Raw genomic sequence first — 24674 nt, forward strand, 5'->3', positions numbered from 1 at the left:
AGACAATGCTCTGCCTTTGGTGGGATCAGGAAGGTGTGGTGTATTATGAGCTTCTGAAACCAGGAGAAACTGTTAATACTGATATCTACTAACAACAAATAATCAATTTGAACCACACTTTGTTTTCATCATGAAATGACCAGAATGGGCCAGAAGACACAGCAAAGTAATTTTGCTTCATGATAAAACACCATCACACATTTCAAAACCAGTTAAAGACATGTTAAAAGATCTTGCCTGGTAAGTATTAACCAACCTGCCATATTCACCAGACCTTGCTCCTTCAGATCTCCTCTTGTTACGATCATTGGCACATGCACTTTCTAAGCAGCACTTCAAAACATACGAAGAAGTGGAAAATTGGGTCTCTGAATGGTTTTCCTCAAAACAAGAAAAGTTCTATTGAGACTGTATCCACAAATTACCTGAAAGATGGGGGAAAGGTGTAGCTAGCGATGGACATTACTTTGAATAAAGCACTTTTGATGTTTCTCTTGAAATTATCATATGTTTTCTTTGATTACAAAATCCGCATTATTAACCTGTACATCTGGTATTAATCAGTACTCAGGGGGACCTTTTGCAGATGGATCTAAATTGTTCTCAGTGCATCTCTCTTCTCTCTTGTACACTGCCTAATGAAATGTAGCAACTTTGGTCTTCAGCTCCTCAAGTTAGGGAGACCACTGGGTCACTTCTGGGCTTATCTTCCCTGTGCCATGGCCAGGAAAGTTTGCCCCAGGCAGAACTGAGTTCATTATAGTCCTCTCACCTAGTTTGTTTTCATCTCTTGATTTCCAATCTCTTTAGGAATCTTGTTTTATATATTTTGTTTGGTTTTAAAGTTTTTTAAACGGTAGGTAAATTCAGTGTCATTTCATTCATATTGTTTAGAAATTAAACTCAGTATAGCATTATAGTAGGAAAAAGGCCTGGAAAGAAAATTACTTTAAACCTTTTGTTTCTTTTTACTAAAACAAACTTTTCCTAGGCTCTTGTAAGAAAATAGTGCTAACCTAATAAATAAAAAGCCAAAGTGAGAGGCAACAAGCTGTTTATTTTAGATCAAAGAATAAGCTATCTGAGATATATTGATTCAGGCAGAAACTCAAATAGTGTACTGATTATGGGGTCAAGGAGTGGGGTATTTATGAGAAAAGGAAGGTAAATAATTCCATAAATAGGGATTTCTATTGGTGCTAATAAACCAGGGAAGGGATTTCTACACATGTGCTAAGTTATTCTTTACCTTACTTATAACATGGTGATGCTAATTCTACAGACTTTATAATTTTTAGCCTTAAAGTCAAGGATGTCTGCTTTCCTGTTAGCTTTACAAACAGTTGTTTGGCATACAATGCTGTTGTGGCCTATTCCAAAGGTTATTTTTCCCAGTTCAAACATTCCAGATGTTGAAGAGTAAGATATGCAAAGTAATTCAATTCCTCTGAGATGACGTCTCCTTTTATATAATTTTCACAATAGTTATATTTAAACATTTTTAGAGCATCTGTTACTAACAATATAGGAGAAAATTCGGAACTATTGATGTTGCTACTACTGACAAGTGTTGCAAAACAAGTTAATCTACTAAATCAGCCTCCCCATTCTCTGAAGGCTAAACCAATTTATAGAGGAAATCTCTTATGAGCTCTTCATATATAAATTTAATGTTATTTTGTTGACTGCCGATATCACAATTTTTTTCAACATCAAATGAAAATATTTACTTATATTCTGTAGCATATTATTAAATGCTAGAGGCCTGGTGCATGAAATTTGTGCTCTTGGGGGAGTCCCTCAGCCCAGCCTGTGCCCTCTCAGTCCGGGAGCCCTTGGGGGATGTCTGACTGACAGCTTAGGCATTCCCCAAGGGAAGCGGGCTTAAGCCGTCAGTTGGACATCCTTAGCACGGCTGAGGAGGTGGGAGAGGCTCCCACCACCACCGCTGCGCTCGCCAACCGTGAGCTAGCTTCTGGCTTTGTGATGCCCCCCCATGGGAGTGCACTGACCACCAGGGGGCAGCTCCTACATTGAGCATCTGCCCCCTGGTGGTCAGTGTATGTCATAGTGACCAGTCGTTCTGCTGTTTGGTTGATTTGCATATTAGCCTTTTATTATATAAGATTAGAGGCCCGGTGCACAAAATTCGTGCAGGGGGTGAGGTATCCCTCAGCCCAGCCTGCACCCTCTCAAATCTGGGACCCCTTGAGGGATGTCCGACTTCCTGTTTAGACCAGTGGTATCAGGTCTAAACAGGCAGTCGGACATTCCTCTCTCAATCTAGGACTACTGGCTCCCAACTGCTTGCCTGCCTGCCTTCCTGATTGCCTCTAACTGCTTCTGTCTGCCAGCCTTATTATCCCCTAACCACTCCCATGCCAGCCTGATTGATGTCTAACTGCTCCCCGGACAGCCTGTTTGCCCCCAGCTTCCCTCCTCTGCCAGCCTGGTCACCCCTAATTGCCCTCCCCTGCAGGCTTGATCACCCTCAACTGCCCTCCCTTGCAGGTTTGGTCCCTCCCAACTGTCCTCCCCTGATGGCCATCTTGTGGTGGCCATCTTGTGTCCACATGGGGGCAGGATCTTTGAGCACATGGGGCAGCCATCTTGTGTATTGGAGTGATGGTCAATCTACATATTACTCTTTTATTAGTTAGGATAGAGGCCTGGTGCACAGGTGGTAGCCGGCTGGTTTTCTCTGAAGGATGTCCCAAATCAGGGTTGTGGTGGGCCTGTGGTGGTTTGTAGGCCGGCCACACCCCCTGGTGACCCAAGTGGAGGCCCTGGTATCTGGGGTTTTTATCTTTTACAATTGAAACTTTGTAGCCTGGTGCAAGCCAAGCTTTCTGCTGGTTCCGTGGTGATGGGATTTGTTTACCTTCTATAATTGAAACTTTGTACCTTTGAGTGGAGGCCTGGTCCTGCCAGGGTGTGTGGAAAGTTTGGCTTCTTCCATTGCCTGGTTTCTCTGTGGCCGCAGCTATCTTGGTTGGGTTAATTTGCATACTTTCTCGATTGGCTGATGGGTGTGGCTTTTGGGAGTAGTGCAGTGATGGTTAATTTGCATATTACTCTTATATAGGATTTTATGCTTCAAAGATTATTTCATTATATTTTGTACTGTTCAAAACATCCATTTATATACTCATAGCTTGCTCAAACTGGTACAGAATTTAACTTAGTCTTTGCATTTATTCTTCATGCTAGAAGTGCAAGCAAGCATATTAAGGCTTTTAAAAAAAAAATATATATATATATATATATATATATATATATATATATATATATATATATGTAAAATTGATTTTTTTACAGAGAGGAAGGGAGAAGGATAGAGAGTTAGAAACATTGATGAGAGACATGGATTAGTTGCCTCCTACATACCCCCCACTGTGGATGTGTCTGCAGCCAAGGTACATTTCCTTGACCGGAATCGAACCTGGGACCCTTCAGTCCACAGGCCGACGCTCTATCCACTGAGCCAAACTGGTTTTGGCAAGGTTTTTTTAAAAAGCAACAGTTCTAATATAGAGAGACACAAACTATTTAAATTATTTTTTCCACTTCAAGTAGAAGGCTAGTATTAAGTCAGCATCTAAATATGAAGAAAAAGCAAGTTGCTTCTTGTTAATGTGTAGTTAACAAGTGCAAAGTCTGAAAAAAAATCAAGGCTTTTTAAATTATATTTTCTTTTTAAAAAATATATTTTTATTGATTTCAGAGAGGAAGGGAGAAGGAGAGAGGGACAGAGACTCCAGGGAAGAGAGAGAATCACTGATCCGCTGCCTCCCGCTGCCTCCTGCACACCCCACACTGAGGATCAAGCCCACAACTCAGGCATGTACCTCAACTGACTGGGAATTGAACCATGACCTCCTGGGTCATAGGTTGATGCTCAAACATTGAGCCACACTAGCCGGGGTATTATATTTTCTTAAGCTGTGATTTTATTCATTTTACTGGCCTTTTCAAAATTGTTCAGTGACTCCTTGTTGCTAGTAATATAACATCGAATTTGGGAGTTAAGGTTCTTTGCATTGTCTTTAGCCTATATTTTCACTTACGTTAACCTTCTTTGTTTTCTGCTAGCTGTTGTTGAACAAAGGTACTATGTGCTTCCACCTCTTCCAGTGCTGTGGTTTTTATCCTACCAGAGTAATGTCAGGGCCTGCAGGCTATTTCTTCTCTCTGGAACCCTTTCCCCAGATATATAATTGGCTTCTTGCTTTAGAACTTTGCTCAAATGCCACTTTATCATTTGTTGTGTTCCCTGGCCATTGTATTTAAAATATCTTTTTTTCTAAGCACTTCCTATTCTTTTTACCCACTTAATTTTATTTTCTCCTTAGCATTTATCAAAATCTGACATCGTATAAATTTTGTAACTTGCATGTCTCCTTGTTTTGCTCCATTGAATATATAGCTCAAGAGATAAGAGACTTGAATCTGTTTTATTTTCTTACATCTAGAAAGTTCTTGGCACATAGTAAGCATTCAGCACATTTTTTATGACAATGAGTCAATGAATGAGTGAATGAATAATTAGCTTTCTAAGTCTTTTCTGCTCATCCAACTCTCATTTATCTTTTCAGGCCCACTTCAAAGTTGCACCACATTCATGAAGCTGCCTTTGAATGAAGCTGTTTCTAGTTACTTCAAAGTAGCCCACCATGATTTTTTTCCTCCTTTGAACTCGTGGTATTTTCATATCAGTATGAGAGAATTTTTTAATAGATATAATTACACATGATTGGAGAAGGTTGCAGGATGGGAGCATTCTATGACTTAAAACAGGGGTCTTCAAACTACGGCCCGCGGGCCACATGCGGCCCGCAGAGGAGTCTGATCCGGCCCGCCAGGTTTTTTGGGCAGTGAGCGCAGCCGAGGTGTTACAGTAGGAATTAGTAGTTCATATAGTCCGGCCCTCCAGCTCTCTGAGGGACCGTGATCTGGCCCCCACTTTAAAAAGTTTGAGGACCCCTGACTTAAAATGTTTAAAGAGTGACAGAATGACCCAGTCAGTAAAGAAGATGAGAGTTGATATTTAGTAGTCGTCTTTTATCTGTGGAGCATATATCCTAAGACCCCCTCATGGATGTCTAAAACCAAAGATATACCAAACCCTATATATGTTTTTTTCCTATAAACACATACATACCTATGATGCACAGTAAAAGATTAACAATGATAACGAATAATAAAATATAACATTTATAATAGTATACTGCAATAATATTATGTAAATGTGGTTTCTCAAAATAACTTATTGTAATCAGCCTTATTTTTAGTTAATGGCTTGATATTACTCGTTTCAGGGGGATCCCTTGTTGAAGTCTTCATATTGTGCTTTCTGGAGCAACACTGCCCAACTCTACACATTTTCCTTTCATATTTTCCATACTCAGATTTAATGCCTTTTCCATTTAACTAAGCACTTATACACTGTGGCTGTAAGTTATGCACTTGGATATGCAACAGCAAAACTAGCATAGCATGAATTTCTTTCTTTCTTCACAATTTAAGATTGAAGATTCATTCTTACTGTAGATCTTAGCGCATCTCTCTCTCTCTCTCTCCCTCTCTCTATATATATATATATGTATATATATATATATATATATATATATATATATATATACACACACACACACACACACACACACACACACACCCCGTATTTTTCGGACCATAAGACGCACTTTTTTCCCCCCAGAAGTGGGGGGGAAAAGTCCCTGCGTCTTATGGTTCAAATATAGCCTACACATATACTGTAAAAAAAAAGTTTTTTTACTTGCCCGGCTCTGTGTGGTCTCTGTGTGCTTGCCCGGCTCTAAAATGGTTCTAAATGCTGCTGTTTACAGGGTTGATTACATGTGTTTATGACTGTGATGTTGGGTTTTAATGCACATAAAATATTTTAGGACACTATTTGTTTCAGAATCTTTTTTTCTTCATTTCCCTTCTCTAAAAACTGGTGCGTCTTATGGTCCGGTGCGTCTTATGGTCTGAAAAATACGATATATATATATATATATATATATATATATATATATATATATATATATATATATATATATATATATATCTCCATCCTTCCCCCCCCCGCCCTCCCCCCCCTTATTGAGAACTTTAAACCATTCACTCGAAAGCTTCTCTTCAGCTTATTTGAATTGTCAGTATTGTTAGTATCACTGTCCTTGTGCATTGGGGTCATTATTAAGTAAAATAGAGTTACTTGAACAGAAGCACTGCATTACCAGGACAATCAGTCTGATAACTGAGAGAGCTACTAAGTGACTAACAGATGGGGGATGGGGAACACATATATCCAGCTTGTATATGCTAGACAAAGGGATGATTCATGTCCCTGGCAGGACTGGATGGTGAGAGATTTCACCATGCTACTCAGAATGACATGCAGTTTAAAACTTATAAATTGTTTGTTTCTGGAATTTCCCATTTAATATTTTCAAACCACAGTGGACCACAATTTACTGTGGGTAACTGAAACCATGGATAAGAGGGACCTACTGTGTATAGTTCTCTTTGTGCTTATATATTTTATGTCCTTTAATATCAAGGGACCCTGAAAGGTGTAGATGAACTTGCCCCATTTTATAGTTGTAGAAACTGACATTTAAGAGAGGTCATATAATTGGCATATTGTTTCATAGCCATAAGTGTCCGATAGGTGATTTAAACCCAGGTCTGACTTTGTATTGTGGGAAGAGCTGTAATACTGCCTTCAGTGAGTAACTACGTACTTCATGAATTCAAGGTCCATGATGATTGTGTGAAGTTTGGCAGTTTCGAATTTTTACCAGGAAATGAAGGCCTGAATGGGGAAGAATGATGACACTTGGTTATGAAGAGAGAAAAAATTGGAAGTGGTATAATTAGATACATCAAAAGGAAAACAGAGGTATCAGTTAACCATTTTGTTAGATCTTGGCCTGGTGATAGGTCAAGATTTTGACACAGAGTTAGTGGATCTTATTTTGATTAAAAAAAAAAAAAAATCCTTTCTGGAGGATATGGCTTTTAAATTGATTTTTAGAGTGAGAGAAATATTGATTAGAGAGAAAATTGATCAGTTTACCATACCTCTCCGATGTGCCTTGACTGGTTATCAAACCTGTAATCTTTGGTATATGGGATGATGCTCCAACCATCTGATCTACCTGGCTAGGGCTTATTTTTTTTTATTTTTTAAAGAGACCCTTATTATTAGGACTTATTGCTTGGCTTTTGTTTTTATATGATTCAAGAGATCTTAAAAATTAAAATGAAAAAACTTAACTATTAATATTAAGCTAGTCTCCAGAAGATGATAGTTACTATGTTCAATTAGATATATACTAATACTTATAAAAATTTACCCTGTGCCAGATACCATGGCTTCATGCCTGGTAATTTCTCTTTATCTCAAGTCCTCCACATCTTGAAATTATCTGCTAGTGTCTTCTCAGCTTCAACTACTCCCCAGTTTCCCCCAAAATAAGACAGTGTCTTATATTAATTTTTGCTCCCAAAGATGCGCTAGGTCTTATTTGCAGGGGATGTCTTATTTTTCCATGAAGAAGAATACGGTACACATTTATTGTTAAATGAAAATAAAGGAAATTTATTACCTGTATACGGTATGGTAGTATGGTAGTTGTCAACAAAACCAGACAAACTGTGAATCCTACAGTATCAAGAATTTACTCATTTATTCAATGACAATCATGTCATCATCTTCTGGAACATCATCATAACAATCCAATTCCTGAATTTCCTGATGAATTTCTTGTGACTCCATTTCTTTCAGAATCAGTGGACCAAATCTCTCATGTTTAGCCTAGGGGGGCTTATTTTCAGGGGATGCCTTATATTTCACTCAGAAGGAAACCTGTAAGCAGGTCTTATTTTTGGAGGATGTCTTATTTTTGGGGAAACATGGTAGTTCTGCTGCTTGCCATTTTCCCATTTCTGGTAAAGGAAGAAAAAAGCAATGATATTTCATACCTACATTTAAAGAAATATATACAGGTGTTTAAAAAACAGCCTTATTGAGGTATAATTTATATACTCTAAAATTTACTTATTTTAAGTGAATAATTTAGTCTTGTATACAGAATTTTGAAACTATCACCATATTAGAATTTTAGAACATTTCCATTATTACACAAAGATTTATCATGCTTATTTGCAGTAATCCCTCCCCGCTTTCTACCCCATCACATAGTACAGGTTCTTTTGCAAATTTATAGTTAAGTTTACAATTCGGAAAACATATTTTCATGGGTTGTTGTTTGCTTCTCTTCGTCATTCACAAGTGTACCTAATGCTTAACTTAGCTGACCCTGAACAATGAAAGGCTAGTCATTTTTGGGTAAAGAACAAAAGGGCCTGTGGTAACGAAACAGAAAGAGTGTCTTCCTGGTTTCATGCTTGATCCTGGACAATATTTTGATGCAGGTAGCTTTTCTTTCAGATCCTTTTATTGCTTTGGTGTGTACATCCTCTGGGCACCCTGTGATGCTGCCTTTTGAATTACCCTTTATATCCTAGTTGATTTTGCCCTCCTCCTCTCCTCTGTTCCCCTTGATCAAAATTCTCTATCTTTTGCTATTTCTTTCTCCAACAAATAAAACCAAACCAAATCAAGTCTAGTTTTACTACCTCTAACCTTATGTATTATGAGGAAAGAAATAAAGTAAATTTATGCTAGGGAAAGGATTGGTAATTCTGGAGAGATGACAGTGATTTGTATTTTTAAATCCTTATTAACCTCAACAACCCCTCCCCGCCCTGCCCCCCAGGGTGCATGAATTTTTTTTAAGTGTAAAGATGTCTATGATGTTAACACCTTCAGAAAATTTGACATGAAGTTTTGAAGCTTGCTATTAATACAACAAAATAGCATACATATCAAATTGCTTATATATCAACATTTGTGTAATTCCATATATTAAAGTTTGCATTATTAACCGGTACACCTGATAATTGACTATCATGTTGAGCAGCTATTATCAGGGCAATTTTAGGTAAATTTATGAGACTACTTTTTTAGTGTGGATAATACATTTGTAATTTCAGTTAGGCTTTTAAAAACCCATTTTTAGGGTTTTCTAAGATATGATAGCTATATTCCAAAGAAAGAGGCATTGACAAAATTACATTATTATATAATTTGGTAAAAAGTGATTAGGACTAAAATTTTCCATAATTGATAGCAATTTTTATTCTTTTAGCAACTAATGAAATGTTTTTTATAGCTTCAGTTGTTTAAAACTTAAAACTTAACCTAACACCCTATCTAATAAAAGGGTAATATGTAAATTGACCATCACTCCAACACACAAGATGGTTGCCCCCATATGGTCAAAGATGGCTGCCCCTATTTGGACACAAGATAGCCAGCAAGGGAGGGCTGTTGGGAGGGACCAGGCTTACAAGGGAGAGCAGTTGGAGGCTATCAGGCTAGCAGGGGAGGGCAGCTAGAGGTGATCAGGCCTAAAGGGGAGGACAATTGGAGGGGAACCAGGTCTGCAGGGGAGGGCAGTTGGGGAGGGGGGACCAGGCCTGCAGGGGAGGATAGTTAGGGGCAATCAGACAGGCAGGCAGGTGAGCAGTTGGAAGCCAGCAATCCTAGATTGAGAGTAATGTCCGACTGCCTGTTTAGGCCCAATTCCACAGAGCAGTTGGACATCCAACAAGCAGTTGCACATCCTTCAAGGGGTCCCAGATTGGAGAAGAGTGCAGGCTAGGCCAAGGGACACACTCCCCATGCACGAATTTTGTGCACTGGGCCTTTAGTTTAATTATATTTAGCCTTTGCTCAAAAGCTATGTCCCATTTTTTTTGTTATTGTTAGCTTTATTGTTGTATATGTTCTTATACAGTTTTATCCCTGTATAACCTTTGGTTATTGTAAAAATGCACCACTGTATTGAGTGCTAAGCTTTTTACCTGCATTGATAGTCCTATGATAATATGTAAATAATGCTTTCTGCTTAATTTGACCAATTGTTACATGAGAAAACTGTGCTCTGGAGAAAAGTCTCCATTTGTATTTTGTCCTGCTCCCCTAGCAGATATTCTGAGTGGGTTCATTCTATTTTATGAATAAAAATGAAGCTGCACTAGGAATGCCTTGAAAATATTTTGTTTTCCCATTCTTGACTCATTGCCTTTTTGGGAATTGTTTCTGAGGAAAGTTAAGATACACTTGTTTTACAGATCAATATAAAACTTCTCTAGAGAAGAAAAAGTATTGTATTTTGATTTTCCAAATTTCTTAATATGACCCTAAGTTATATATAAGTTGTGCTTTAAAACATTCAACATATTTTTCACACAAGTCTCATCTAAGTAATTGAGGGCAGCCAATCCTAACTCTCTTTTATAGGTGAAAACCTTGTTGCTCAGTGTGTTCCCAGCCCAGTGTAATTTATACAGCACAAAGGTGGCAGAATAGGTTGACAGCACAGTCTTTTGGCCTCAAATTTATTTTGACACTATCAGCAATGAAACATTTAAATAGATCATATGCCAGATATTTGTCACTTTTTAGGTGTCATTTCTAAATTCAAAAGTAGGATATTTTAGCAAAAATTGTATATACATAATCTATTACCTAAGGAGTTTGGGAGAGTATATTTAGTTTTACTGCATTTTAATTATTAGTTTTAATCTCATTTTGTAGATTGACTTGCTGACCTTTATATAAAATGTATGTGCTTAAAACAAGCATAAATTTTTTAAAAGCTTGATTTTCTAAAAATCTATATCTTTTACTATATATGTTTTTATAGTCAAAATAGAGGCCCAATGCACAAAATTTGTGCAAGGGGCTCGGCTCTTGCAGCCCCTTCTGCTTCGGTTGGCTCTCGCAGCTCTGGCTTCATCCAGAAGGTCGTCCGATGGTTGTTCTGCTATTTGGTCTAATTAGCATATTAGCGCTCTATTATATAGGCTGATTCACATAAATCTGTTAGTATAAGCCTCTGACTATTTGACACAATTTCCAGATATTTTTATTTTTTCATTGTTATACAGGGAATATGTAACAGTAGACATAAGAACATTTAAACTTATTAAGAAAACACATTCAAAGGTATGAAGAATAGTAAAGCTTGTATTCTTATATTTTTATGTGAGTTTCTCTGCTGTGTTTTCCAGAATTTTTTTTATCATGATCCAAAGAATTAACATTTTATAGCATAGCTTACTTCATCTGTTAGGTTTTTAAATCTCAGAGTTATATTGAAGATTCATCTGATATAAGGCTTCTGGGGTCAGTCCTTGTTTCTCATACTTACCAACACTTAATACTAGTAGATTATAAAAAATTTCTAATATGTTGGATACAAAATGGGGATTGTAACAGTTTTAAAGGGCGTTTTTCCTAATTACTAATGAGGTTGTGTGTATTTTTATATGTTAACTAGAGGCCCAGAGCATGAAAATTCATGCATTGGAGGCGGGTTCCCTCAGCCTGGCCTGCCCCCTTTCACAGTCCTGGAGCCCTTACGGGTGGGAGGCGACCTGGCAATCAGGGGAAGGCAATGCCTCATCACACCTCTGCTGCTGCCACGGTAGACAGCACAAGCCTTGGCTGGCCTTGGTTACCTGGGCAACCGCCATCTGAGGCTTGCCTGCACCTCGGGCTGGCCCTGGGCGGCTTGGGTGCTGAGGGGACTGGGAGACTCCAGAGGCAGGTGCGCAGAGCCGGGCCTGGCCTTACTGCAGGCCTGCCACCCCGGCGGGGCTGAGGGGACTGGGCAGTGCCATCTTGTGGCTGTGGGTGGGCCATCTTTGAGGGTGTGGGAGTCATTTAGCATAGTCCCTCTTTATTGGCTGTGGGCACTGCCGGCTTTACGATGGCGTGAGTGTCAATTAGCATATTCTCTTATAGGTAGGATTAGCCATATATTCTGTAAATTACCCATTCATATTTTTCTGTCCATTTTTTAAAAATTATTTTGGTTGTTTCTTACTCATTTTTAAGCTTTGTTTTTTAAAATCTCTGATTTTTATTTGTTAGTAATCTTTTAAGTGAAGAACTTTTTACTGTGGGATGTTAATACTCCTGGGTTCAAATATGTAGAATGAAAAAACTGTTCACATGAGTTGATTAGATTTTGGGGAAAGTTTCTAGTAAAACAAAATTAGTAAACTCATTAAGATTCTTGAAGGTTGATTTATAACCTTCAAGTATAGCCAAGACACATGTCTTCTTATGAATCTGCTGCTGGTGCCATTTGAAAATTTGAGGATGTAAATTCTGTAAGCCTTCATTATAATTGTATTAAAAAACACAGAATGATATTTATGTGCTGTCATGATATTTATTTTAGTTTTTAATATGTGCTTTTCTTTGTTTCTTCTCTCTAATTAGGTCCCCGATGGGCTTCCTGGAATATTGGTGTGTTTATTTGCATCAGATGTGCTGGGATCCATAGAAATCTTGGGGTTCATATATCCAGGGTCAAGTCAGTCAACCTAGACCAATGGACACCGGAACAGATACAGGTAAACATTTTCTTACTGATAAATTCTTAAAAATAAAGTGAATTTAAAATCTTCAATCCTTCTTGCATTTAAGGAATTATATTGAAATGGCTCTGGTCGTTGTGGCTCAATGGTAGTGTGTTGACTGCTCGCTGTAGGTCATGGGTTCGATTCCAGGTGAAGGGCACATACCTGGTTGTAGGTCTGATATCCTCCCACTCCCAAGGCACATGTGGGAGGCAGCCAGTTGATCAATTGATGTGTCTCTCTCACACAGACTTTTTTTCTCTTCTTTCTCCCTTCCTCCCTCCCCCTCTTCCATTTTTTCTAAAAAATTGATTGAAAAAAATATCCTCATACCTTGGGAAAGGATTTAAAAAAATATATTGAAATGTAGTGGGTTGAAATAGCAAGTGTCACATTTAAAATATGTGTTATTTGAATTGTCATTGGCAATTGTTTTTTCTTCTTAGTAAAGTCAGTTTATATAACCTATTTTTATCCAAAACATTGATTTTGAAGTATTTAAAAAAAAAAAAATTCATTTTCCTTGTGTTGATGAAATTTGCCCTCATAATTCCATAGTCTGTTTTGTTTTCCTGTCAGTAGAGGGAGCCTGTGTAAAGATAAAGAATAAACCATCTTTAGATAAAAAGTAACTTGAGTATTTCCCTTCTGTAGAGAGGTGTTCTTGATTTTCAGACAGGGCCTAATAGTTAGAAGACAGTCCACTTAGCAGATGTACTAATTATTGACCTGGACTTGTTTTGAATGGTTTAGTTTTGTTAGAGATAAGTTTGTAATTTTAAGGGTTTGCCATTTTTCCAGTATGACAGTCTTTTATTCTCAAAATCATAATTTTTAATCCTTAAGGTTGATTGCTGGTATAAAAACGATGATTTCTGCTGGTTTTATTTTATAATTCACAGTGAAATTATACTACTTGTTCTTATGCCCTTTTCAAAGTACTTTAAGTTATAGTATGAAGGCTAAATTCACAAATATATGTAGTTGAACTTTAATGATATACTATCCTCCCAATCAGAAAAACAAACAAAAACAACACAAAAATTGGCATGAATGGGGTGAAGTAAGAATAGGAGGAATAGAATACTCTAGGGAGTGGATTATTTTTAAAAAGATATGATAATTTGGTTAAAGAAAGTAAAATTTCTAAATTGAAGACATATTTATACCAAAGTAGATCCTAGAGGTAGCAAAGAATTAAATATGGAAAAAAACTAATTTTTAAAAGTATTCAATGGGGGGAAAAAAAAGGAGTAGAGATCATCAGGCTATAAAGGCAAGCATAATTTATTTAGTTCCATTTAAATAAAGTTTTGAGCTTTTTACTGGCTAGGGCATAAAAGAAAATATGATACTTTATGTGTTTTCAAGATCTATGATGAGAAAATTTACCTGTTACATCAAGGAAGCAGAGCTTTATGAACATTTCACATAAGTTAATGTTCTTTTTTTTTTTCTTCAAGCTCTGAAGAGTTAATTTTATTTTTATTTTATTTTATTTTAATTTTTTTTTTAAATTTTTTTTAATTAAATTATTATCTGTGTACATATTTTAACATTGCCCCCCCCCATACATACCCTCCCTCCCCAGAGTTTTGTGTCCATTGGTTGTACTTATATGCATGTATACAAGTTCTTTGGTTGATCTCTTATCTCCCCCAGATCTCCCTACTCTCCCCGCTGTAATTTTACAGTCTACATGTTGCTTTACTGTCTCTATATCTATCTTTTGGTTTGTCAGTTTATAATGTTTTTTAATATCCATAAATGAGTGAGGCCATGTGGTATTTCTCTTTCATTGACAGGCTTATTTCACTCAGCATGATGTTCTCTAGTTCTATCCAGGTTGCTGCAAATGATGAGAATTCCTTCTTTTTTATGGCAGCATAGTATTCCATTGTGTAGATGTACCAAAGTTTTTTGATCCAATCATCTGCTGACGGGCACCTAGGCTGTTTCCAGATTCTAGCTATTGTAGACTGTGCTGCTATGAACATAGGGGTGCATATATCCTTTCTGATTGATGTTTCTAGTTTCTTGGGATATATTCCTAGGAGTGGGATTACTGGGTCAAATAGGAGTTCCATTTTCAGTTTTTTGAGGAAACTCCATACTGTTCTCCACAGTGGTTGCTATTTTTTTTTAATTTTAAAAAAAATATATTTTATTGATTTTTTTTAAGTTAATGTTCTTTTTTTTGTTATTCTTCACCTGAGGGTATTTTTCCATTGTTTTTTTTTAAAGAGTAGAATGGGGGTGGGAGAGGGAGAGAGAGATTGATTGGTTGCTTCCCACACATGCCCCCACTGGGCCGGGGCTGGAACCTGCAACCCAGGTACCAGGGTTCCAACCTGTGACCCTTTGGTGCTCAGGCTGATGTTCTAGAATCTAACCATTAAGTAACACTGGCCAGGGCGAGTTAATCTTCTTATTAATATTTCTATAGTGATTGTGATAACAGATTTCATTATTTTGTTTCTTAAAGTTGTCCTCAAGAAAATGTGAGGTGTAGCTTGAAAATGTAACTTGGTGGTTAACTTACGGAGGTAAAAAGCATTCAAAACCCACAGTGTATTTATTGTATTTTTAATGGTTTATTCCAAACCAAGGATAAAACATAAAATCCCTGGACAATTCAGTTCTCCAGAAATATTACTTTTCTCAACTAGGCTGTTGAAAGGAGTTGAGTAGCTGTTCTTTTCCTATAGCTTAGAGCAGAACTTCCCAATCATAGGGCTACAGTTTACTGGTTTTCTGTGGAATAGGTTATAGGTATACCACAAAATACTACTGTATTATTAAAAATGTAGGGATTTTGAAAACAATTATGTAGTTTTTGAAATTGTATTTGATCACTAGTCATATGGTTCCAACTGTCAACTTCCTGAAATAATTATTATTTTCGAATGTAAGATTTTGGTTAGTACTTGTCACCAGAGAATGCTCTGCATGGCTCCATATACCACAGAGCTCCTCTTCAAGGTGTTCTCTGATGAGAAATGTGGTTAGGATGAACTTATTTTAAAAAAATCACATTAGTAGACAATAAAGTTTTACTTAAAAAAGGAAAATGGAAACAATAGAGAAGTCTAATCACACAGATAGGTGTGATTTTTTGTAAGTAAAGCCCAGTTGTTGTTTAAAAATTATTCTGGAACTTCTGTGCAGTATAAATGAGGTAAGTGGTGAAGACCATAGAACACAACCTTTATTTTAGCCTAGAAAATTTTAAGGCAACTGATTCTAGTGAATCTTTTGTGATGAATTGGTTACTAAATGTAGTACTGAGTAAATAAGTAGATTCATTGCGTGATATTATTGCGTGTAAATGAATTTTTGAGAATATTTGTGAAAAATAATTTATTTTTAGTAGTATTGGATGTGAAGGCATTTTGAGATGAATAGTTAGATAATCATATCAGTTGTCTATTGAGGTTGCTCCTTATTTAGATTTAAACATTTTGTATTTCCTGTGGTGGAGAAAATATTCCATAAATTCCAACTCTATACTGTGGCATATTATTTATTTTAAAAAATTGAGGTGTAGTAATAGAACAATTTACAGATATAAGTGAGTTTTATATGTTTTGACAAATGTCAATACTGTGTCACCTACAGCACATTGAATATATACAGATCATGTCCGTCACCCTAGAAAGTTCCTTTGTGCCAGTTTCTAGTCAATTCCCTCAGGTGCAACCACTACACCAATTTCTATGCTCTTAGGTTGCTGTGTATTGAAATTTTTATTTTTTGGAGTTGGTTTTTATTAACTCTTATTCTTTTTTTTTTTTTTTTTTTTTTTTTAAATATATTTTATTGATATTTCACAGAGAGGAGGAAGGGAGAGAGATAGAGAGCTAGAAACGTCGATGAGAGAGAAACATCGACCAGCTGCCTCTTGCACACCCCCTACTGGGGATGTGCCCGCAACCAATGTACATGCCCTTGACCGGAATCGAACCTGGGACCCTTCAGTCCGCAGACCAATGCTCTACCACTGAGCCAAACCGGCTTCGGCTTATTAACTCTTATTCTTAATTCACATTAGGGGAAGTAAACATTACATGTGATTTAGTGTTCCTTATTCCTATGATATTTTATAAGAATACTAGAGGCCCAGTGCATGAAATTCGTGCATGGGGGGGGTGTCCCTCACCCCAACCTGCACCCTCTCCAATCTGGGACTCCTTGAGGGATGTCCAACTGCCCGTGGGATTGGGCCTAAATGGGCAGTCACAATCCAGGATTGCTGGCTCCCAACTGCTCACTTGCCTGCCTGCCTGATTGCCCTAATCACTCTCCTGCCAGCCCGATGGCCCCTAACTGCCCTCTCCTGCCAACCTGGTTGCCCCCAACTGCTCTCCCCTGCAGGCCTGCTCCCCTATAACTGTCCTCCCCTGCAGGCCTGGTTGCCCCCAACTGCCCTCCATTACAAGCCCAGTCACCCCTAACTGTCCTCTGCAGGCCTGATCACCCCCAACTGCCCTCCCTTGCAGGTCTGGTACCTCACAACTATCCTTCCCTGCTGGCCTGATCGCCCACAACTGTCCTTCCTTGTTGCCGGCCATCTTTTGGTGGCCATCTTTGACCAAATGGGGGCGACCATCTTTTGTGTTGGAGTGATGGTCAATTTGCATATTACTCTTTTATTAGATAGGATCCTTGAGCCCTAACTGGTTTGGCTCAGTGGCTAGAGCTTTGGGCTGTGGACTCAAGGGTCCTGGGTTTGATTCTGGTCAAAGGCATGTACCTTGGTTATGGGCACATCCCTAGTGGGGGGTTTGCAGGAGGCAGCTGATTGATGTTTCTCTCTCATTGATGTTTCTAACTCTCACTCTCCCTTTCTCTCTGTAAAATCAATAAAATATTAAAAAAGAAGAATATCCTTGACATGAAAAGTGCTTGGGCGGTATTTATTTATAGAAGAGAAATACTTTTACTGCATATAGTTCGCCGTATGTCTTCCCCTCTCACCACCCCAACATTTCATGAAAATAATGTTTCTAATTTTCAAAGATGATACTTAATTTTGGTTAGTTGTTTTCTTTAGATCTTTTGTTAATTAATGTAGAAATGTGATTTAATCTCTGAGCCCAGTTGAGCTATTAAATAAAAATGTTATTTTTCATGTGACTGTAAAATGTAACTACTTAAGTTTTGCCTCAAGGTTTCTTATCAGCTGGTATTATATGTATAACATACTCATATGTATAACATACTCATGTAGAAGTTATTTATGCGAAAATAAGTTTTTAGGGCTTGTACTGTATCATAGCTGTGTTATGCTTATTTTTAAAAGAAAATAAGTTATCTACCAAAACTTTTTTTAATTAGCATTTAAATGCAGTTATTCACCTTAAATTATATTTTTTTAAAATATATTTAAAAAAATATATTTTATTGATTTTTTACAGAGAGAAAGGGAGAGAGATAGAGAGCTAGAAACGTCGATGAGAGAGAAACATCAATCAGCTGCCTCCTGCAAACCCCCCACTAGGGATGTGCCCATAACCAAGGTACATGCCTTTGACCAGAATCAAACCCAGGACCCTTGACACACCCCCCACCAGGGAAGTGCCCACAACCAACGTACATGCCCTTGACCGGAATCGAACCTGGGACCTTTCAGTCTGCAGACCAACGCTCTACCACTGAGCCAAACCGGCTTCGGCTCACCTTAAATTTTAATAAAAAATTTTTAATGTGGTTCATGATCAGATTAAATGTCTTTATTGAATTTATTATTAGGTACTTCTCATTTTTTTTTGGAAAGGACTGAATTTTTAATACTTTTATAAATACTAGAGCCTTGTCACTATTCATATACTTTACACACCACATCCAGAATAATCTTCCTAAAACACTGCTTTGATAATTGTAAGAGATTTGCATTGATTCTCCTCTGAGAATCACAAACATTTTATTGTCCTTAAATTGGTAGTCAAATACCTCTGCCATCTGGTGTCATCCTGTGTCTTTGACCTTTCTCCAGATGCTTTACAACATAGAGTTTTGGCTGTATAGAGATAGCTCTTCCTGTTGAAGAAATCTGATGGTTCTTGGTTTTTTTTGTTCTGCTGTTGTCTTTGTTGAAAGTGTCTTTTTTGCATGCAATTCCTTCTATAAAACTATAAAACTAAATTCTTCCCATTCCTTAAAACCCAGTTAAATTCCTACTCTAATAAAAGCATGGAATCGAACCATGACCTCCTGATTTATAGGTTGACACTCAACCACTGAGCTATGTCGGCTGGGCTATTTTATTTTTCAAAAATTTATTGATTTTTAGAGAGAAGAAAGGAGAGAAAGAGAAACATTGATGGGCTGCCTCCCATAAAGCCCTGACTGGGGATTGAAGCTACTATACTTTTTGGTGTATGGGATGACACTTCAACTACCCTAGCCATGTCAGCTAGGACTATTTTTTTTTTTTTTTTTTTTTTTTTTTTAATGAGGCTACTAGAAAATTTAAACCAATGTAACTGACTCAATGTAACTTACCTTTTGCTTTACAGCAGTGGTGTAGATATATCATAGTTATGCATTTAGCTGTAGCCATTGCAGCCTTTTTTTGCTTAATGTTTGAATAATATATCTTCTTTCATGCTTTTGTGTTTGACCTATCTATATCTTTAAATGTAAAGAGACTCCTTTTAGACAAGACATGCCTGCATGTGGTATGGTCTTTTAATATGTAGTTTCAAATTTTTTTATTTCAGTAACTTTAAAAATTCGTTTTTTAGTATTCTGTTTCCTAGTTTGACTTTTCTTCTGTGATTTCCTTATCTGTATGTTAGATCTTCATTGCTTAACTCCTATATTTGCCACTTTCTCTTGGATCCCTTTCATTACCTCTTTTTAAAATTTATATTTAAGTACCTTTTTCTTTTGCCTCTAATTTTCTTATGTTTACTAGTATTTGTTCTCATGTTCCATTTTATTTCATATCCATTTCAGAAATACTTTTATTGCTAATTCTTTCCAGAGTTTTTATTTTAATCTTCATTGTTTCTAATTTTATATTTAGTGTTCTTTTATTACTGGACACTTTTAAACTCACTTTACATGTTCTTTCATATCTTGTATGTATTTTTATTTTTTAATTCTTTATTATTGAAAGTATTACATACCTATGTCCCCTTCCCCCTCATTGTCCTTTCCCAGTTGTATGTCTTTTAGCTTGTTCTGAAGAAGGTTACAATTTTGATCTGTTTTCTAGACCTACTCCAGTGTTTCATTGTAGAGATGTTATTTTGCTTCTTAGTATCTTCTAATAACTTTGTTTGAGATTTGACCTCGATTCTTCTCTGTTGATTATTGCTAATATTTTTTAGAGAGGGAGAGGAAGAGTGGGGTGGGGGAGAGAAACATCGATTTGTTGTTCTACTTATTTATGCATTCATTGGTTACTTCTTGTATGTGTCCTGACCTGGGATAGGACCTGCAATCTTGGTGTAGCGCAAGCATGTCAAATCCAAAGGCTAACCTGGGCCACATAAACAAGGTTTAAGTTTATGTGGGCCCAAAAAACCCAAAAACTTCAATTTTCATAGAAACGTAGGCTTATTTCGATAGAGACATGCTGAATACAAAGGGCTAAAATAAATGAGTAATTGTTAACATGAAATAATAGAACATTTTAATAAAAATTAATATTTTTTGAATATTAACTTACCAGACACTAAATAACTGCACAAATTAATAAGTTTTATGCAAATAAACCTATTTTTTTGTTGTTGTTTTCTAAAAGCAAAATATTTCCTGTTGCGTATACCAAATAAGTCAGTCTAAGACTAATGACGTGGCAGTCGGCTGCTAAAAGATTTGCTGCTAATATTAGTGGAGAGAAATGGTGCCCCTGGGCGTAGGTGTGTAAGGGAAATGAATGTAACATGATTATAGAAATCAGTCATTAGCAAACATTGTAGTTTGTTATTAATAATTATCTATAACATGATATTGTAAAAATTTAGTTATGAAATTTTTATTAAAACATTTCTTACATACCGTTATGTTGGCTGGACCGCAGAAATAGTAGTTGTAGGCTGCATGTGCTGCGGGCTACGAGTTTGACATGCTTGTTAGTAGCAGGCCAGCACTATACTGAGAAATACTGGCCAAGTCTCTATCACTCAGTTTTGTCATAAATATTGTCCACAGGTTTTGGTTTTTCTATCTAGCTACTCTTTTTTTTTGAGGAGCTCCTGAGAGTTAAAAAAAAAAAATGTTAACGCTATTACAGAATATCTAAGATAAATAATATTTAATAGAATAAAGTTTAAAAAGCTAATTTGGAGAGTTCCATTATTTAACCACATTAGTATGTGTTGGAATGTTGTTTAATCTCTCAAGGATTTGATCCTTAGATAAATGTTCATAATGCTTTATAGCACAAGACACATAATAAGCTTTCAGTACACACTTCTTAGTACACATTTATTCAAGAAAACAAAGGTCAAGTACCTTTTTTCTTATCTTGTGGGAAGATTGCCCATTATAATTTTATCCAGTTGATTAACTTTCGATTATGGCCTCATGTACATATTAACTTTTTAAAAGTTGATTGATCTTCAATTTATGCTAACTCCTTGCCAGGACCATTAAGTGTGTCCTCAAGAGCAGAGCAGGTGGACAGCCTAGTGTTGGGTTTATGTATTGTCTACATGTGCAGAGTAAGGTGAAGAAAGAAAGAAATGTGATGCTGTCTGTAACAAAATTTAATCTGTGAAGTTTAAAAAGAAGTTTGCATTTTTAAACAATCCTTTTTGGGAGGAGTCACTTTAATTTGAATTTTAATGTACAAGACTATGCCCTACATTTTCTGCTTTCTCTTGGATTGTTAACTAGTTGTTTTTAAGGTTGAACTTTTAAAAAGGTCAGTAGTAGAATTTAGAATTCTCTTTTCCTAGTGATTGGTTATAGTTCTTAGGTCATAGCAGTGGAAAGAATGGTAAGATGTTAGTGGAAGTCTTTCATTAATTTAACTCTGTTAATTGTGTATTGCCTAACTAAGTAGATCTGAGGGAGTATAACTAAAGGAATAATGACTTATTTGAAGAGTTAGAATCACTAAGACTGACAGAAGAATCCAGGATGATTTCTGAGCTGAAGCTTAAGCAGCTAATAGGAAAGAATAGGCTTGTTCCTAGAATTCTAGTGTTACGAATTTCATTGCAAGTATAGATGACAAGAGCCTGATGTGAAACTTTTTCAACTTTGTCATAATAATGCTTAATTTTATTGCTTAAAAAGAAAGAATGCATTTTCTGAATTTATAGCAACTAGCAAATGCTGCAGAAGATAATCAAGATCTAAGAATTTTTAGATACCATGAAAAATATGAAAATTGGTAGCTTTAATTCCACATTATTAAAATTAAAAATTTTTAAATGTGTGATTTACTTTGTTCTTAAAAAGAACTTTTAAAACAGAAAGAGAACAACTCCCCCTAAAGCACAATTTTTATGAAAACTGATGGAATGGACTCTGTATTAAATATTTCCAAAGAGTTCCTGAGACCAAAAATGGTGGCCCTTCTTTTCCAGCAGCTGGAATCCAAAAGATCTTGAAACCAGTCCTGAAAAGCTTGCTCCTATGCAAGAAATCCTGGTGGCTTTTGAAAGGAAGATAGAGAACTATTCTGCAAAATTTCAAGTGGTAGTAGAGGTGAGTCACTGACATGAAGAATTTATTCAGGGACTGCAAATATTCAATTTCTCGTTTTAATTGAGTTTTTCTTTTCTAAATATATATTCAGCTAAGGCACTTAGAAAATTTTAGTCTTTGTGTTCTAAAAATTTTAATGACTAGGAAGTAGTAGAGCAAGCAGTATCTCCTCTCTTACACAAAAACAAATATATTGAAATTTTAAGAAGCAAAAACAAATGCATTGAATTTTCAGTGATGTAATCTTCAGCAATAATACCATTTCCTTAAGATGATGATGCTGGGGAAAGACATGGTAAATAAATACTGTATTTATACTTTAAATGTATTTCTACTGTAAGGTATACTTGGGCTAGATTTATAAAAACGTACTATTGATTTGATTTATAACCTTTTTGATCATCAGAAGACTTTGTTCTTCTAGTAGGAATGGATGATATCAGTGAGGAGCGTCTCCTTGCTCTGGATACCCTAAGTTCCCTTTGGGTAAAAACAATGCACGCTTAATATAGCTTTTCTCTGATTATTGCTCTGGGGAGTGGGGAATACATGGGCATGGTACAAACTTCCAAGGGCACAAAATTTATAAAGTGAAGTCTCCCATTTCTGTCCCACAGTTGTCCACTTTCCCTCAGTAAGAACAAGTATTGATCAGTTTCTTATGTATTCTTACTAAAATATTTCATGCAAATATACAAATATACAGGTGATACACACTTTTTAGTTGTTTCACATACTTACACACTAATCTGGAGGTAAGATTCTTTTCCCCCATCCATTCCTTGGAAAATTGGGTAGAAGAGTATTAATTTACATGGTTTTATCTTTTTTTCCAGATTTAACATAGGCCTGTACCATCCTTCCTTTATACACTAACTAGAGGCCTGGTGCACGAAATTCGTGCATAGGGGAGGGGTGTCCCTCAGCCCAGCCTGCACTGTCTCCAGTCTGGGAACCGTAGATGGATGTCCGACTGCCCTCTTAGGCCTGATAGGATCATCTTAGGCAGTCAGACATCCCTCTTATAATCCAGGACTGTTGGCTTCCAACTGCTCACCTGCTTGCCTTCCTGATTGCCCCTAACCATTTCTGCCTGTCAGCCTGATCACCTCCTAACCACTTCCCTGCCAGCCTGATTGCCCCTAATTGCCCTCCCCTGGAGGCCTGGTCACTCCTAACTGCCCCCCCCCCCCTTTGCAGGCTTGGTCCCCCTCAACTGTTTTCCTCTGCAGGCCTCAGTCCCCCCCAACTGCCTTCCCTGCAGGCCCGGTCTACCCACAACTCCCTCCTCTGCCAGCCTGGTCACTCTTAACTGCCCTTCCCTGCAGGCTTGATTGTCTCCAACTGCCCTCCTTTGCTTGCCTGTTCCCTTCCAACTGCCCTCCCCTGCTGGCCATCTTGTGGCGGCCATATTGTGTCCACATGGGGGCAGCCATTTTGATGACATGGGGGCAGTCATCTTGTGTGTTGGAGTGATGGTCAATTTGCATATTACTCTTTTATTAGATAGGATAGAGGCCTGGTGCACGGGTGGGGGCCAGCTGGTTTTCCCTGAAGGGTGTCCCGGATCAGGGTGGGGTTCCCTTGGGCATGGGGCGGACTGGGCGAGGGGCCTGTGGTGTTTTGCAGGCTGGCCACGCCCCCCTCTTACCCTCCTTGACCCAAGCGGAGGCTCTGGTATCTGGGATTTATCTTCTGTAATTGAAACTTTGTAGACTTGAATGGAGGCCAGGGCCAGCCAGGAAGCTTGGCTTCCTCCATCACTGGGGGAAACCCAAGCTTCTGCTCTCTCCAGCTCTGGCTGCCACCATTTTTGTTGGGATTTATTTATCTTCTATAATTGAAACTTTGTAGCCTTTAGCAGAGGCCAGGGCTGGCCAGGGCAGGCAGGAAGCTTGGCTTCCTCCATTGCCAGGGAAACCCAAGTCTCCTGCTTGCTCTGTGGCTTCAGCCATTTTGGTTGGGTTAATTTGCATACTTGCTCCTGTTTGGCTGGTGGGAATGGCTTGTGGGTGTAGCAGAGGCATGCTCAGTTTGTATATTATGTAAGATTCTATTGATTATTTTAATGTTTTCTAATTTTGCCTTTGGGACTTTAAAAGATCTTTCTGATTGCTATATTATAATCTTTTGCAACAGTGCAATTGGTAATTTCAGTTCTTTATTTTGTAGCCGCTCCTCTCTTACCGACTTATTTCATTTTTTAAGAACAGAAGAAAATCCAGAAAGACAAACCAGTACATACTACATACAATTTACGAAAACTATGCAGATCGCTTCCTAAATAATACATTAGTATGAATTTTAGTTTAACAACGAATGGTTATGAATCAGGGACCTGTTAGTGTCTGAAGGAAAAAGTGCAGGAAACATTTACAGGGACATATAGGAAGTAGGTGCAGAGACAAAGGGGGAGGATGCACAATGTGAAGGAGAAGGGAGGTGCAAGCAGCCATAGTTTTTAAATTTTGCCACTG

General features: G+C 37.4%; 1 protein-coding gene across 3 annotated transcripts in view; it reads left to right on the top strand.

Moving 5' to 3' along the window:
* SMAP1 (small ArfGAP 1) overlaps positions 1-24674 on the top strand; it is a 101749-nt gene that overhangs the window by 21099 nt on the left and 55976 nt on the right. For all 3 annotated transcript variants that reach the window (XM_084890404.1, XM_084890405.1, XM_084890406.1), the window contains exon 2: positions 12389-12522. In XM_084890404.1, the coding sequence (XP_084746530.1) occupies positions 12389-12522 (134 nt within the window). The remainder of the gene's footprint in view (positions 1-12388; positions 12523-24674) is intronic.

This window comes from Pipistrellus hanaki (assembly GCF_964339955.1).
Source record: "Pipistrellus hanaki genome assembly, chromosome: 7".
NCBI classification, from domain to species: Eukaryota; Metazoa; Chordata; class Mammalia; order Chiroptera; family Vespertilionidae; genus Pipistrellus; species Pipistrellus hanaki.